Source organism: Papaver somniferum, chromosome 9 (genome assembly GCF_003573695.1).
Source record: "Papaver somniferum cultivar HN1 chromosome 9, ASM357369v1, whole genome shotgun sequence".
Lineage (NCBI taxonomy): Eukaryota > Viridiplantae > Streptophyta > Magnoliopsida > Ranunculales > Papaveraceae > Papaver > Papaver somniferum.
In genome coordinates this window covers 150,071,536-150,088,430 of record NC_039366.1, presented here as the reverse complement: position 1 = coordinate 150,088,430, position 16,895 = coordinate 150,071,536, and the positions used below count along the sequence as shown (strand labels likewise).

The 16,895-nt window shown below is 36.5% G+C and overlaps 1 protein-coding gene across 1 annotated transcript; it reads left to right on the top strand.

Annotated features, from left to right (window-relative positions):
• The first annotated feature begins 8,270 nt into the window (after positions 1–8,270).
• LOC113311070 (outer envelope pore protein 16, chloroplastic-like) lies at positions 8,271–10,651 on the top strand. The gene is made up of 6 exons (XM_026559919.1): positions 8,271–8,516; positions 8,607–8,658; positions 9,224–9,255; positions 9,440–9,473; positions 9,621–9,688; positions 10,320–10,651. The coding sequence occupies exons 1-6, from the start codon at positions 8,403–8,405 to the stop codon at positions 10,458–10,460; spliced, it is 441 nt and encodes a 146-aa protein (XP_026415704.1). The 5' UTR covers positions 8,271–8,402; the 3' UTR covers positions 10,461–10,651.
• The last annotated feature ends 6,244 nt before the right edge of the window (positions 10,652–16,895 follow it).

The following is a 16,895-nucleotide window of genomic DNA, read 5'->3' as shown; positions in this document are numbered from 1 at the left end:
AACTGGCATATACAAGGGAACCAGTGGTCAATAACTTAAATCTAGATCAAAAACTGGCAAATACAAGGGAACCAGCAGTTGACTACACAGAACAATAACCTTTTTTTTAACTTAACGGCATGAATAGATCTTTTTGATCCAAGCGCATGCTTCTTGTCAGCAGATTACACGATAGTTCCCACGGGTCCTGCATTCCACGCTTGCTTAGGCGACGGAAACAGGGAGAACACACGCATATTGCTATCCAAGTGTTAATACTTATTCCGATTGGTCTAACTGGTCCGGTCTTTTTTTTTTTTTTTAGTAACTCAGTCACTCTAATTCACCCTAGCAGTGGTAACAACTTGAATCGTGTCCCCCACCTAATCACTTAGAGAAACATAGTTTAAAATGAAAAAATAAAAAAAAAGAAATGAAAAGGACTCAACGAGATATGGTGCAACTATCATGTTATTTCTAACACCTGAGCTCTGCGCTTTTATGAATAGACTCTTTCGATGTTTCCAACTAATCAGATTGGTTCCTCAACACCTATAACCAAGATGTTCCCATCCACTTAGATTGGTTAGTGCAAACCTTAATAGGCATAAATTTCTAGGCTCTGGAGTTTATTAATTGCAACTAAAAAGTTTCTCCCATACCCCCAAACTTAAATCTAACATTGTCCTCAATGTTCTAAAGATGAAATTAAAAGCATGAACAAGGAGAAACTGTTACTATTTGAAGCAAAAGAGTTAAGGAAGGATATTACCGTGTTGCATGAGATTGGGTTACCTCCCAAGAAGTGTTAAGTTTAAAGTCTTCAGCCAGACTAAGCAGGGATTAGTCACCACGTAGAATCATATAGAAGTAGTCGGAATAACAGTGAGTCATCTGGATCAAAAATTATTACCCAAAAGAAGAGGAAACTGCAACAGACCAAAAAGATGCCGAACATACCCTTGTTTAAGACAACTACATCTAGTTGTGGCTCAGGTTCAGGTTCTATAACTGGGTCTAGATAACAGGTTTTCATCGGTTGGATTTCCTCAAAGCTAAGATCCGGTTCAGGTATTAGAGTCTGGAAAAACTCAACTAAGAACTTATAAGCACATAACAACAACCTGAATAACTGGGGATCCTCTAAGTCAGTCAGATTTGACTCACACAGCTGACCACAATGAAAGAGGTGGCCTTCCTTAAGAAAATGTGTCGACCCTAATATCCTAAAGTGATTAGGTTTAGTCTCAAAACTTAATAACCGACACATCTTAAAATCAAAAGTTCCCACAATTGGTTGAAAAGTTTTTGGTGGGGAAACAAAGTCAATCTTGGTATCATAGCCTGGGTTAACCACATCAACCAGAGGATGGGTTTCTAACAACTGAGCTTCTTTCTGGACATCATTAGGTTCGGGAAAACGTGTATGAAGATAATCTTGTAAGATGGTTGAGGCACAAATGTCAAGTCCAACAGGAGGGTACTTTCTAAGATTTAAAGCACACGGAGAATGATAATCACCCCCAAACTTAGAGTTTTCCGTGTCTCTAGAAAGACTAGTCACAACTTCCCTAATTTCTAGGTCATCAGATTCCTGGAAATGGTCAATAGATTCTTCTAAGTTGGGTTCATACTCACTTATTTCTACGAGTTTATCATCTTCTAAGACTAGTGTTTATAAATCGCTAGATTCTAAAACAGTATTCTCAGGGTAAACTCTTTCCTCTAAACCATCATTACAATCATATAAAGGATTATCAGAGAAAGGCTCATAAACTAAGGTTTTAATCATTGTTACCTCCTCCTATTCACTGATAGGCACATCAAATAATGGATTATCCAACATACTGCAGGCTAAAGGATCATGAACTACATCGTCTAAAACGGTGGTATCTCTAGTCAAATCCACATCCTTTTGAATAGGTGCATAATTATTAAAATTATTTGGATTTGTATTAGAAACAACACTATCATTATAAAGCTCAATCGGAGTAACAAATTCCTGATCACTATGCCTACATATTTCATGTTCTTCATCAATACTATCCTCATCATAATCATCACTATAATAACATGAAAATGATCGAACCTTATCAAAATAAGTAGTGTCTTTTATTCTAGCCTCGTCCTCTAAATTAGGCAAATATTCACTATTGATATCAAGGGTAGAATTAGAAACCCTATTTTGGAAATTTAGATTATTTCGAGCAGCATTAGCCAACTGTTCATTTTCTGCCTCTAGACGTGCCTGAATTTTACTGAGCATAACACTTATACGTTCACCACTCTCGTTTATCATCTCAGAATATCGTGTACACTCTTCTTTTGAACTATTCATTGCAACTAAACGTTTATACGTCCTTTCAATCCGTTGTTGGGTCTCTTCTAGAGATGGAACAGGTTCAGAAATATCATAATCAGGACTAGTTTCCAAAAACGAGTAGCTAGTACTACAGTGTTCCTGATTTTCTTGCTCGTAAGACATTCGCGTGTTGATAGTAATTGGGCTCACCATGGTATGAACCATAACCTTGAAAACGTTGGCGTTCCCAACTACTATTCCCACCATGGTCATAAAACTGATGATGTCCATATCCAAATTCAGGTCGATACTCATTGTATTGGCTTCTATCATACCAGTTCGACATTCTTAATTGCAAGGGAATTCTACACAACCACAAACAAGGCCGACTCGACTCTACCAAAACAAACCTAAAGATTTCTAGCAAACAAAAAGCATGATGGCTTCACTTAGATTGTTTTATAGACCAGCTTCTATTCCTTCGAAAAGGAATTCGTTACAATTTGAGCACACCCCTCTGGAATCAATCCGAGCTAATGTAAGTTGAATCGAGGCGAGGGAAGCTTAGTAGAGCTTTGATACCCAAGGCCTCACCGCATTAGAAGGCGGCGCAGTCACGCATTCAACTCACAGAAACCATCATAAACTTTGAAGTGTGCTTAAAGAGCAACCAATATTTTTCGAACGAGATTCCTATTAAGCTCGTTACCCTATCGGTCTCGTTCTATTCCAAATTTTAAAGCTTGGGTTCGCGTTAGGTTTCGTTTTCCTAAGGCGGGCAAGAAGGGAGCGGTGATGAAATCCGAACCCTTATCTTGTATTGGCCAGGCCTTGCCCTTTACTAGGAATTTAAAAACAGTCCAAATTCGTCCTCAATCAATGAATCACCTTAAGGAATACAGTAAACCCGCTGACAGGAGATTCGCGAGTGTTTCGATGGACTTACCTCCCGTACCAGACGGGGGATGAACCGTTGAAGTCGACTCGGGCCACGACTCCTATGTCATGTACGAACCCGAGGGGCCGAGACGATATAGTAATCGTCGTCCTTCCCTGCACACAGTTTATATAATTTTTTTTTTAATAATACCCTTCCGTAGGGTTAAAAAAAGAATAAAGTCCAATTGTCCAGTAAGAAAAGAAAAAAAATAAAAAAAAATTACAAAAAAAAAATAAAGCCTTTAAAATAAAAAAAAATTTGTTTTTTTTTTCTTCTTTTTTTCTTTTAGCTTTAAGCTTTTGTTCCCAAGTCCTTAGTATTCCACTTCGAACCTGTAAATCAAAGACAACAAAGAAACGTAAAAAGGAACAAATAATAGTAAAAAAAATAATAAAAACCTAAAAATTCTACCTAAGCACAAATCCGCGTCGGCGGCGCCAAAATGATTATGATTTTTCGTGGGTTGTAGTAATGAGGTTCAAACTCTCGGACTTGTGAAGATTAAATTTAAAGATTTAATAAAATTATATACAAAATTATTAACAATGGGTGCGAGAGGTAACCAAGACACTAGATTCCACTATTATGCAAAATTGAATGATAAATATTTCAAAACTCTATTCAATTCTTAAGTCCTCTTTTATCTTTAATTCACTATCAATCATACAGATTCTCAAACATTATTTGTAAACCTTAAGCATAGATTATCAAGAGATTAGACCAAGCATAACCTATCAAACTGAATAACAAATAATTAAGACAATCATTCAAACAATTTAAAACTCTGCAAAAGCAGCGATTAGGTGAATTATATAATTAAATGAAATAGTTACCCATTTATGTTGCGTGAATAGCTTCCTCCATTGCCTTGGTTACGAGGGAATTAGCTCATCATAGTATAAATGCTCTCAAAATAATTTATTATGGCTCAAAAATGGTTTACAAATGATGAGAAGAAGAGAAAATGGTGTAAACAGCTAATGTGCGACCCACAGGAAGTGTCACACAAGAACGATACATATGAAATGTTGTAGTCTTTGGGAAACTACGACCCACACTCCACTGTCGCTGTCACTGTTGAAGAACGACAATCTCTTACAGTCTATTGTTCTTCGTGTTCATCTTCATGCAGCAGCAGAAACAGAGATTTGTTAAACTCTAACTTCGTCTTCTCTAGCTCTCCCTAGCTCCCAAAACTCTCGACACCCTCTCTAGTAGACCCAAAGAGCCTATTTATACCCAACAACAGCTCCAAATCTCGCCAATAACTCCAATATAATTCTTCATTATGCGGGCAGTGAATAACAATATTTTCCGAATATTTTCTTACCAAACTTGGAATTTATTGCGTAAACTTCCTCCCTCCACGCTCCAAATCGATTCTTCACGACCAAAAGTGATGCTCGAGCCATTCCACATCATCAGAACACGTCCATAACTCTCCATGACGCGTGATTATCATCCTCCGGTGCATGCTTGCCCTGTTTTGAACTCGAGAATCAAAACACGTATTCCAGCCAAATTTGATCGAAACCACCACCCAAACTTTGTTCCTTATGCCAAATCACATCTTTTTGCCAATTTTCAGCGATTGAATCGCACTCTAACCCATTCATTTTGACAATCAAAATTCTGCCAGTTGAAAACTTCATTTCCTGCCAAAAACACAAATTCAAATTATTGAAGAAGGTGCCCCTTATCCAGAGTGCTGGGGTGCGAATATCAATTGGGGTGGAAATAGTAATTTTCTGGGTTCCTCCGGGACATTTCTGGGACGCTTCCGGTGCATTTCTGGGGTGCCTACGGTACATTTCTCCGGAGTGTAAAACACTGCTTTTTGAGCCCATTTCGCCGCAAGGGCTTATTTCTCTAAAATTTCCTACAAGAACACAAAATAACACAACAAGTACTTAATCTAGTCTAACAATAAAACACATTGAGAACAAAATAGACACATAAATGCGTCTATCAACTATCCATGTTGTTTTGTTGTTCCCTCGCTTCGATCCATATTTTCCTTATAAGGATGAGACCATTCTTGATACTATTCCATGTAATCCTTATCGGCTTCGGAAGTGCCATAAGAAGTAATGAGCCCTCACAAATACATTTTCTTTTCATTTTGAGTGCGAGCATTCCAATGATCGATCGCCCGAGTTGGGTCATATATAGTTGAATCTCACATCATTCTTAGTAAAAATGGAATTGGTTTTGTTCAGTTTAAAAACAGAGTTTTCAGGCGCTATTTTCTGGACCAAACCAAGTTGATGGAGCGTTCTACGAGGATTGAAATAGATGAACCTGGTTAGATGAAATAAAGGTCCACGATAGGTTGCCACATCCGAAAATAGGTTGGTTCCAGAGCAAAACCAACTAATGTTGGAGTAGTTCCCATTGCAAGGAAGATTAGCTTGGTTCGTTTGAGGGAAAAGTTTGTGAATTCTGGTGCCAGGGCTAAAACTAGAAAGGTTGTGATGGACGAAGTACAACTATTTTTTACTTGTTGCACGCTTTTGGAACCGTCCTTTTCCACGATTTCTCGAGAAATAAGGTGAATGATTGTTATTTACAGTGATTGAAGTCTCTCAGTCTTGATTCAGATATAAACGAGGCACCGAAGGGGCATCACCATCCTTTCTTGCTTGACTGATAATCTTTGCAAAGCTTCTAGGTGGAGTGGAACACAAATTGCGGGGAATGCTTGTCTTCTCTAGGTATTTTTTGGTTTCGATCTCCAAATGTGTTGTGATTTTATATTGGTTTGTGTCTAGTCTCTTATTTATAAAGAAAATAATAATAATTGAAGTCATGGGCTTACGACCATGTTAAAAGCTTGAGGCCATCTCGGGATAACAGTTGGCTCTCAATAAAGCTACGGGAGGAAGATACCCCTTTGGAAGGATCCAACATAAGGCTAAAGAGAAAGAAATTGTTGAACTCTTCTCGTGCTTCATCTTTGCTCCACCTAAAACAATCTTTTACCAAGGCACAAATATCTTCCAAAGGATTAGTAGTTGAAACCGCTAGATGCAACTTTTTCATCCAAAGCAAGACCAGTAATTTGGTGAGCGTCATCTGGAGTGATAGTCATCTCACCAAACAGGAGATAAAAAGTCATAGTTTTATGCCAGAATCTTTCCCTAAATCCATAAACAATAATAAAATCATAAGACCTATGTGTAGACTCAATTCGAGACCATAACCCCGAAGATTCTACCAAGGAAACCACATCTTTGTGCTCTCTATCCAATGACCAAAACTTCTCCTACTGGTCTTTCAGTTTCGGGACCGCTTTCTCATGATCCTACGCAAATCATAAAAATGTTGTTGTTAAAATAAACAATCCATAATAAGATTAAAATAACATTTACAATCCGAGAGTTAGATTTATTACCTTTGCAACACAAACACTTGTAGCCCATGAGTTTTGTAACCAAACAAAACAGATTGATCATTTGGCTCACCCGACAGTCTCCCATTCGCTTTGGGAGGCAATAAATCCATTGCATCGATGATTTGTATTATTGTACGTGCTGATGGATACTTTTTCTTCTCATTCTTGTCCCCCACTTTGCCTTTATCCTTATCAATAACAACCGATAAAGCAACAATATTGGCCATTTCTTCTTCCCGAATCTCTAGATTTGGTTGTTGAGAAACCACAATTTCACGTTCAGCTGACTTTTTTTTCTCTTGTTGTACTACTAATGATAAGTGCACCTTGGTTCCTATAACCTGCACCTAATAGTTTTCCGTGACGAGGGGCAGAATCTGGTCATTACTTGGTGATACTTCTTGTGTTTTCTTCTTCTTCTTTTTCATTTCCTCTTTTTCTAAAAATTTTAAGAACCATGTTCAATATATGCATTTAACAAAGTTAAATACATATCATATACAATTTGTTTTCCTTGACGAGGGCCGGAATCTTGTCATCACTTGGTAATTTCCCAGCCGAAATCTACTAGTTACGGCTGGAAAAATAAGAACTCCCAGTCATAAACTGTTTCAGAAATTGTTTTTCGAAACCTAAATTTGTCGAACATTTAACCAATGAAAGGCAGAAATAAATGGTCAATGGAGGGTTTTTTGATTTATACCTTATAAAAGTCATTTCTGATGTATTAATTTCTTTTTAAAATCCTTGAATCACCAATTCTTGATTTTCAAGTTCATCATCACCTTCATTTGAAAATGATGAAGCTGGATTTGCTGGTTTATTTTGGATTTCCTTTCTTGTCTTTAGCCGTTTTCTTTGTCCTCATCATCTTTTATATGAAAAACTTAACCAACGATGATATTTTTTAAAAATCGACCATTAATCATCGTCGAAACGAATCGGAGAATAAGAAGATGGAAAGATAAAAAGGAGAGAGGAGGAAAAGAAAAGACAAAAACGAATATTAGATTTAGATTTTTTGTTTCCAATTTTATTTAGACGCTAGATTAGTTATGCGAAAGGTAATAAGGTCATGAATTTAATTGATTGCTGGCTACATACATTATGTCCTCCCTTATCCGCGTTTTGGACATTTTAATCCATTGTAGCCCCAATCCATTTTGCTTGAAGCTCTAATAATAGGGTCCACCTAAAAATAAAAACTCATCGACATCTTAGAAGGAAAAATTACACGTGGCAACCCCACGTGTTCACGGTATGATATTATTCCAACTGACGATAACTCTTAACGAAAATCAAACCGTTCAACTAGCTAGAGGCTCACAGTGATACAGTGACAGCTGGTGGTGGAAGAATATCAAGTATGCATTTATTGTTGGACAGATCCTAAAACAAACGAATGGAGTTGGAGTTTGTATTGTAACATTGTACCGACATCTCTCAAAGAATTTGTGCATTTTTTTTTTATTTTTTTTTGTTATTTATCAATTTGTATTTCTGTAGCGATAATCACATTCATGGCACTGCCTTTACATCCACTCAAAGAAGCATAAAAAAGAAGAAGCGTACCATAGCAGTGTGGTACAAAATGACGCTATCCACCCAAAAAGAGACGGACAAATTCCAAGGGTATTGTAGTAAAACAAATAAATTTCTCATGTGACCAAGAGAGAGATAGGAGTGAGAGACTGAGAGTCTACATAAGAACTAGAATTAACGCATTTTGCAATTGAGAATTTTCATTAGGGTTTTAGTATTTTCCAATTAGTTGCAGAAGAAAAAAAATGCCGAGCTCTAGTTTTTCAGGTTCTGTATCATCTCCAAAAGTTGATGTTGCAATTGACATGGGACATCCTCTACTAAACCACACTGTTGATGGTTTCTTGAAGATCGGAGCTGTAATGTTCACTCACTTAATTTTACTTGTTTGATCATACTTTTTTTGAACCGATAGCTATAGATCTCTCATAGCCATTTTGTCTGAGCAGGTTGCTGCATCCAGAGTAGCTGTAGAAGAGACTTATCACTGTATCAAAAAAGGTCCTTCATATCTTTTGATTATTCCATAAATTTCTTGCAATGTTGGAATTGAATGTTTCTTTTTAATTAGTAGAACCATAAATGTATTTGGGAAACTCCTTTATAAGTAACTAGCCCTAGTCAAAATTTGTGATTAGTGTAAGCCCGTAAGGTACACATGCATATAAGCTAGATTGAAATTAGAATGAAGTGCCTCTAGAGCGAGATTGAAATAATCAGAATGGAGTGTCTCTAGAGAGGTATGAGCTCCGCGGTGCTCTAAGCAAATGATACAGATCGACTGCAACCCTAGGACTTTACACCATTATTTCAATATAAATTCCATCTTCTTCTTTTACAATATAAAAATAAAAAATGCAACTCTAGGACTACTATCTATCTTTGCATAATTAAGGTTATTTTCTTGCATAGCACCATTCGAATATTCACTTGATACCAAGTGCGGATAGTGAGCTATCACAATTCTCTAGCTGATTGAAACCAACGAAAAATGTGAGTCCATTTGGTTCTCATTATGCGGTCGATGATTTTGTTGTGCTGAACGTTATGTCAATGCTTGTTGCAGGGAGTGTCTCAAGTAATGGCTTAGAGAAATCGGTAAGTTATATAATTCATTTAAACTACAGTGTCGTAGTAAGTTCTGTTTCATAATATACTATTCCGTTTCACGACCATTTTATCTACTTAGCTTAGACAATATAGTCATATGACTCGTATACTAGAGTATACTATGTTCTGTTGCCACTGCTAATCATACTGATAGAAACCATTTTCGTTGCAGTTAAAGAAGATGTGCAAGGAGGGTGCTTACTGGGGTAAGTCTGTATATGTATATATATCTGCAAATGATTTCCAAGGAGTTGTTCCATAGCCGTAGATTGTCATGCTTTTACATGCATTACTTTGTCAGTTTGTCATCAGTAGAATTCCATAAATTGATTGTATGATTTCGCACTTTGCAGGGGCTGTAGCTGGAGTTTACGTGGGAATGGAGTATGGCATAGAGAGGGTCCGTGGTACTAGAGATTGGGTAAGTCAAACACTGAATGGCTGAGTCTGTGCCTTCTTTTATTCAAATCCTGAAAATAATTTTGGTAAGAAATGAAGTTAGCTTTGTGTCTGGATATGTAACTTCTTCCATTGCCAATTCAGTCTTGCTTTAGTGGAAGCAGTAGTACATCTAAATGCTCTGAAATTGCACAACCTATTCTTAGTGGAGTAGGTCGAGTTATATACAAGAAGAGACCAAGTTTTATGCTGGAAGCGGCTCACTTTGACTTGAATGTTAACTTTTCACCAGTTCAGTGTTTTGTTTTTATTTCTTTCTTGATTGAAATCCCAGTGTTTTATCTGAGATTATTCTTCATAGACAATAGTAATTTTTCTTCTTCTGAGAACGAAGCTTTCAAGTTTAAATGTTTCTATTGTGTCAAGTACTTTGTTGAGTCAGGAAAGTTGATGTTTAAACCTCCAATCACCCGATTTTAGAGTGGGGCAAATCCTTTGGCCTGTTACCAGTAAATCTGTTCTTCAAGATGTGTTCCAAGTTAAATCTATGGAATGGCATGAAACCAATGACCGGATTTTATTTTTCAATTCTTATTCAAGTATAGATATACTGAATCTATTGTTCATTACTTCTTGCTATTGTGGTGTTGCAGAAAAACGCGATGCTTGGGGGTGCTGCTACAGGAGCTTTGGTGTCTGCCGCTTGCAGTAACAACGGAGAGAAAATCGTGATAGATGCGATTGCAGGAGGTGCTATCGCCACAGCTGCAGAGTTTATCAATTATCTTACCTAAGCGAAGAGAAACGAATGTATCTTCATCATTTGGCCTGTAAGAAAGAACAATTTAGTAATGCTTATTCCTTTTCATGTTTTACCGTCTGTTGCTTAGTTAATAATTGCTCTTACGGTTTGTAGTGAAGCACTTTTTCAAGTAAAACTTTCAGTCATTGTGAAATTTACTTTGCAGCTGTATGATTTCTTTTGGTATAACTGCAAGACGTTGAATGTTGGGATACCAACACCAATTAGGAGAGTCTAGTAGTCTAGTTATTTTAGGAATTAGTTCGTATTTCCTTACTTGCTTTCTATATAAATAGGTATATAGTTTGTTCTAGGGTATTATTGAAGGAATACAATCAATATTATTAAGCTTTGCTTAGTTTGATGGCTAATCCCCAATTCAAATGATTAAGGTGGCTGATCGCAAATCAAACGATCAATTTATCCATCTTTAGTATTAGGATCCCATGGAAACGTTGTTTTGGTTGGGAATATGGGAATGGTGAAGAAGGTCCAGGTATCAAAAATGACTTTGGACAGGGGATTTGGTCTGGCGGTCCACAACAGCGTGTGGGTATCAACCTACCCACACAGAAAGAAAATAGTTGGGTGTAAGTAGTCGGCTTAAGGATAGACTAGACGGGTGTATATCCTTAGCTATTCCTGGGATCTAAGAGAAGGTGATGATCCTCTCTCGTTATCGGACCGACTAGACATTTGGGTTTTGTAGAATTGCTAGAACAACAACAAATTCTCAGCATCTCCGAGTCTTTTCGTCTGCAATTCTTTATAACTAAGAAACTCTAATCTCATCTCTTTCGCATTCCCTCCCTATATCAACCCTACCTCCTATCTGCGATTGAAGCAGTCTTTGAACGACCATCATCTTGGTTTAGGCAAGGACCTTTTGTCATCAGCCTCCCTTTCTCACAGTCGAACAAGTCATATTACCCGACTAACCCTCATATATTTTTCGACATATACAACATCACGACCCATTTTTTTCTTCTAGTGGTAGGTCATCTCAAATAATTCTTTTAGGCCCCTAACTAGGAAGGATAAATAAATACAGGCCGCAAAATATTGTTGTTATTCTTCAGGTACGAAGAGCAAACCTATGCTACAAAACAGATGCGACCGGGTGCCCATAACATAATTTCCAAGATTTCTTTTCTTCATTCAATAAAAGACAACATCAAGGAATAATGAATGTAGAAAGAGTCTATCTCTCCTAAAAACACTATGTAATTTTATTATCTCACTAGACAGTTATCTTCATCCTAGATAGTTATTTCCATCCAACAATCAGTTATCTATTTCTTCTTAAATTTACTTTTCTATTTCTATCCGGATCTTGATTTTGTTAAAATTCGAGTAGAGTAATTTAGTCTTTTTAAAAATAATGTTTTTCATAAATAAAATTGCATTATAAGTTTGTATTATATCATTTAATTCTCATAGTATGACAAGTGTATGCCATCACGGTTTTCCATACCCCGCCAGGAGGGCGTTCGATTTTGTTCAATCTTTCATTCAACCAACTATGATCAGAGATTATAGAATTCGATATGGGATTTGGGCATATTACTTCTTTTTTTTTGGAAGTATCATATCTTCTCGGAGAGTATCCAACAAAATGGTGATAAACCGTTCGAAAATTTCAATTCCTCTATCGGTTTACATATATTTGGTGCAAAATTTTGTTTTCGATTTTTTTTCGGTACAAAATTATTGTACTAATCATGTATTTCGATTTATGGATGTAACAAGACATTATGTAATTATATCTAATTATCAATAAAGTTTGGGGCTTTCATGCCCGAAAATAGTTTATATCGCGAAGAATATCTCCCGAAAATTCTACCCCTACACACAAAGTAGTGGGACCCAAAGCCCACCCCCTATATTTCCTCGGTGTAGATCCTAGGGGCTGTGTGTGTCGGGAGAATTTTTCGGTTATTGTAGCATTCCCCTTTTCATCCCCTTTAATATTTCATACAAAAATATATTTAAAAAAGCAATAATGGTGGGTTTGGATGTGGAATTTTAAAGATGGAATTTATGGATACAGTAGATTTGGTGGAATTACGATTTCCTTGGCACGTTTGATTGCGCAAATCCCTTGAATCCATGTTATTCACCTTTTTACATCTATAATTACCATCATTTTCAAACAATTCACTCACACTAAAACTCACTTCTCTTGAATTTTCTCTTCTAAATCTATTTCAATTTTTTAGTTTTATTGTTGGTGAAATGGCTGAAAAGGCAATCACACTTTTTTGCGATGCAAAACTTGAAGCTGTTGTTTCTAAAATATGTGGGAGTTTTAAAAAGATTGAAAATTGTAAGAGGGAAGTGCAAGTTTTTGAAGTTGCTCCAAGAAAATGTTCCTCTAAAAGGCAGAGAAGAGCTCCAGTTTTGAACGTTAATAAACAAAAAATTCAAAAACAAAGGCGAAACTGTCAAAGAGCGCATTGCATGGAAGATACGTCAAATGAAGATAAACAGGAGGCCAAAGCTTGTTTAGTACTTTTTATTATTGTCTAAGCTTATATCTTGTAAAAAAAATTGGTAGTAATATTCAGATTAAGCGATACAGTCGAACCTCGATAAACGAATGTTCGATAAATGAATAATTTTCTCCGATCCCGTCTTGGGCCAAGGTGATAAATGAATAACCTCGCTTAATGCATTAATAAATAAAAAAAATTGGATCCTTAAAGGACCTATAGAAATATAAACGAATAATCACTTAATTATACATATAAAAATAAACCAAAATACATAATTAGAATATTTAACATAAAAATATAGGAATGAACTCAAAAAAATTCATTTATGGTTGATTGTCCTTTTCTTCCACCCAAACCAAAATGCACCGTGTCCTTAATTTTATGCAATGCTTGCACAATTTATGGAATATTTTGCTCGTGTTGTAGCAAGTAATTTTTTAAAGTGACCATCGTTTGAAATCTTTAGATGACACATTTGGTACGACGCTACTATCATCTGGTTCAGGATCATTCTCATTATTCATTACCGACTCAATAATTTCTTTGTCTGTTGGAGACTCCATAACTGCATCATTCTTGTTAGGATAGTTCAAAAGATGTTCGACGTCCATCACATTTCTATAGCGTAAATTAGAAATGACACCATTTAATCCTTGGATTTCTTCTTCTAATTGACCATTTTCTGGTATACTTGTACATTTTCTCCTATACAATTTAACTTTTTAATTAAGAAAATATTGTCTAAATGAATAAATATTCGTTTATCGATAAATGAATATTTTATTCATTTATCGATAAATAAATAACCCCGCTAAACGAATATTTTTTCTTGATCCCGAGAGCATTCATTTATCGAGGTTCGACTGTATTTATTACATTTTAAACTTGCATATAACATCAAACTACATTTTAATAAATCATAACAATGATGCTCAAGCTGCATCAAATCCAACGACATTCTCTCTATAGAATTTATAGGGCGTAATTACTAAAAATAAGACGTTTTTGGATGTGTCTTTCGAAAATATCAGTAAGATAAATTAATACATAAATATGTACCATTTTTGCCCCTAACAAATTGTTTTATTATTTTTATGTCCTCAAAATTAGTGGACCATTACTATAAAAAAAGGTTTAGTCTTCCTAATTATATTTATTGATGGTCATATATGGTGGTTCTACAATCATATAAAGACTAATGGGTACTGGAAAAGATCGTGACTAAAAAATATTGCCCATTACTTCTTTTTGAGACATTTTAATTTTAATGAAGATGAAGAAGACAATTTCAAACATAAAATATTTAGTAATTATATATTTTAATAAATATCTGTATTATTTTATTGTAATCATCTTTGATGCATTTAGATATGATCTTGGGTATTATGAATCAATTATCTTTTCCTTCAAAAATAAAAATAAAAAAACAAAATAAAAGAAAATATTTTTTCTAGTTTTAGTTAAGAAGGTCCGGACTTCTAACTGGACCTTAATAAATTATTCAAAAGTGCTATTATTGGAATTCATTCCTGTAAAATTAGGTCAAAATGGTCCGGACTTTTTTTTTACCAAAGTCTGGACCATAAAAATCCTCAAATAATGGGTTGCCACATAGACGCCATTTAGATTCAGAAAAGTCTGGACTATCAACCCTAGAGTCTGGACTATAGATGACACATAGGCGCCATGTAGGTTCATGAAGGTCCGCACCTTTGAATCCAAGTTCTGGACCTCACCGTGTGGTCATCAACCCATTTCTCTTTTCATACCTACACCTCTCGTACACCTGTATCTCGTATACTCTAAACGTCCACAAATTCACTTCTTCATTTTTCTTTGTTTTGTCACTCTACTCTTCCTTCGTAATACTGTAGTCGACCACCATCGCCGTCTCCTCGAGGCACAACACAGTGACGGTTGAGAAATCCACCGCCACTCAAGTGTATTGTGGTGGCAAAATATCTTAAGAATACGTGTCGAGAAATTAGGATAGAAGTAGCTTAGTTTGATACAACTGTTTTTAGGGAATAAGGTCCTCTCACTAGATCTTATCCTAACTAGTCAGCCCTAAGGGCACTATTGTAACTTGATTTGTATCCCTACCCTTTATAAGGGAAAGAGAGAGATGTTTGTAGAGAGGGGCTTCTCCTCCCTCCCACAACCTAGAGCTCAACAAGAACTCCGATCCCTTTTAATGGAGTTTGTATGTAAGACGGATTTTGTAACACCACCAATCTTAGTGAAACACCGTGGACGTAGGTTTCATTAATGGCCGAACCACGTAAAAACTCTTGTGTCCATGTTTATTTCGATACACTTCATCTCTTCTTTGTTGAGTAGATCTTCATTTTAGGTGTAGATTTTTTTGGGTGTGGTTGTTAGATTTTAGCAACTACATTCTGGCGCCGACTAAGGGGACCGAGAGTCTTCTTCTTCAACTTTTGGTTTTGAAGTAGTTTGAGGGAAGTGTGTATTGATCTACTGACTATCAGAGAGACTGAAGTGTGAGGGGTAATATGGAACTTTGTCCAGAAAGAGCGATCTTTAGACAACAAACAACAGAAACATCTGGAGAGAAACATCGGAAGTTCTGTATGTGAAAGCAGGGACGAGTATGGAGAGAACTTAAACCAGATTGGAAACAGAGATACCGTCAACAAAGAACAAATCGAAACATGACGAATCTTCTTCCTTATCTCCTCTTTTGTCTTGTTCTTAAACATTGAGATTTCAATGTCTCAAGTTAAAAGATTCTCAAAAGGCATTTTGTGAAACCTGGGGTTTGTTCTTGAGAAAAAATTGGATTTTCTTTCAAAACCTGTTCTCGATTTATGTTTTGATGGGAGATCTCCATCAACAGATCTTGTTTTACAAACCCATTTAAGGTATTGTGAAAATTTTGAATAACGAAATCTTTAGATGATTTGGGGAATTTTCCGATTCGTTTTAGCTGAGGCTTTTATATCTTATGTCTTGAATCGAATGATACAGTTGCTCTTCTCGGCTATTCGCTTAATTGATTTGTTGGTACAGGGATTCTCTTAACCATGATGTGGGTACCGTCTCTTGCCTTAGCCATCGGGAGTTACAGGAAGATCAAATTTGTGAAATCACCACCAACTTAATCGGGATTCACCAACTCAATCTCAAAGGAAATTCGTCACGGGAAAAGCTGCCACAGTTGGACCGAGCTCAGATCAATTAGTTCAAGTATCGTAACCTTGCCGGTACACTAGATTCGCCTGCCAACTCCAGCTGAAACAACAGTTTTAGACTTACATGGAATGAAGAATTTTGGACATAGCTTATCACCACCTCGTCTATCTTCATCTCAGATGAATTCCAGATCATAAATTGCAATCAGCGTCGGGCTCGGCTACTTCAGCAAAACGTATCTTGGGTTTGGTCACAAGAGTTCATAGAATTCTGTTTTTAGGCGATCAAAATTCATGGCACCATCATCAGATTAATCGGGTCTCAGAACTCAGTTTCGGAAGAGATCATCATCGGGACCTAACGTTACCGTTCGATCAAACCTTGGATGTTCTAACCTTAGATGTTCTGTCATCTCTAGGTTCATCGGCGACAACTCAGTCTCGTGTAATTACACATCGGGGAGAATCAGTCAACTTACTCGGCTCAAAATCATCTCGTGCCAGTCAACATCGGGCAAATACCAAAGTGACAGGTCAGAGTTACCCATATCGACCATACCCTTTTTATTTACAACGCCTATCTCAGATCAGATCACCTCATGTCGGGAAATGTGAACCATATCGGACGGGACCGATACTCCAGATTAACTCATGCAGAAGACTCGGCTCAGGAAAATTGAGTTGGTTCAACTTCATCGGGACATTCATCTATAACAGGGAACATCCTTAACTCCTCAATTCTCATTCTGCAAGTTATTTTGATGAATGCTATCTAAA

Excerpts from the sequence above, each read along its gene's own strand:
- LOC113311070 (XM_026559919.1), top strand. The coding sequence starts at position 8,403 with ATGCCGAGCTCTAGTTTTTCAGGTTCTGTATCATCTCCAAAAGTTGAT. Across the intron at positions 9,256-9,439 it reads GTAATGGCTTAGAGAAATCG|TTAAAGAAGATGTGCAAGGA; the intron begins GTAAGTTATATA and ends TTTTCGTTGCAG. Across the intron at positions 9,474-9,620 it reads CAAGGAGGGTGCTTACTGGG|GGGCTGTAGCTGGAGTTTAC; the intron begins GTAAGTCTGTAT and ends CGCACTTTGCAG.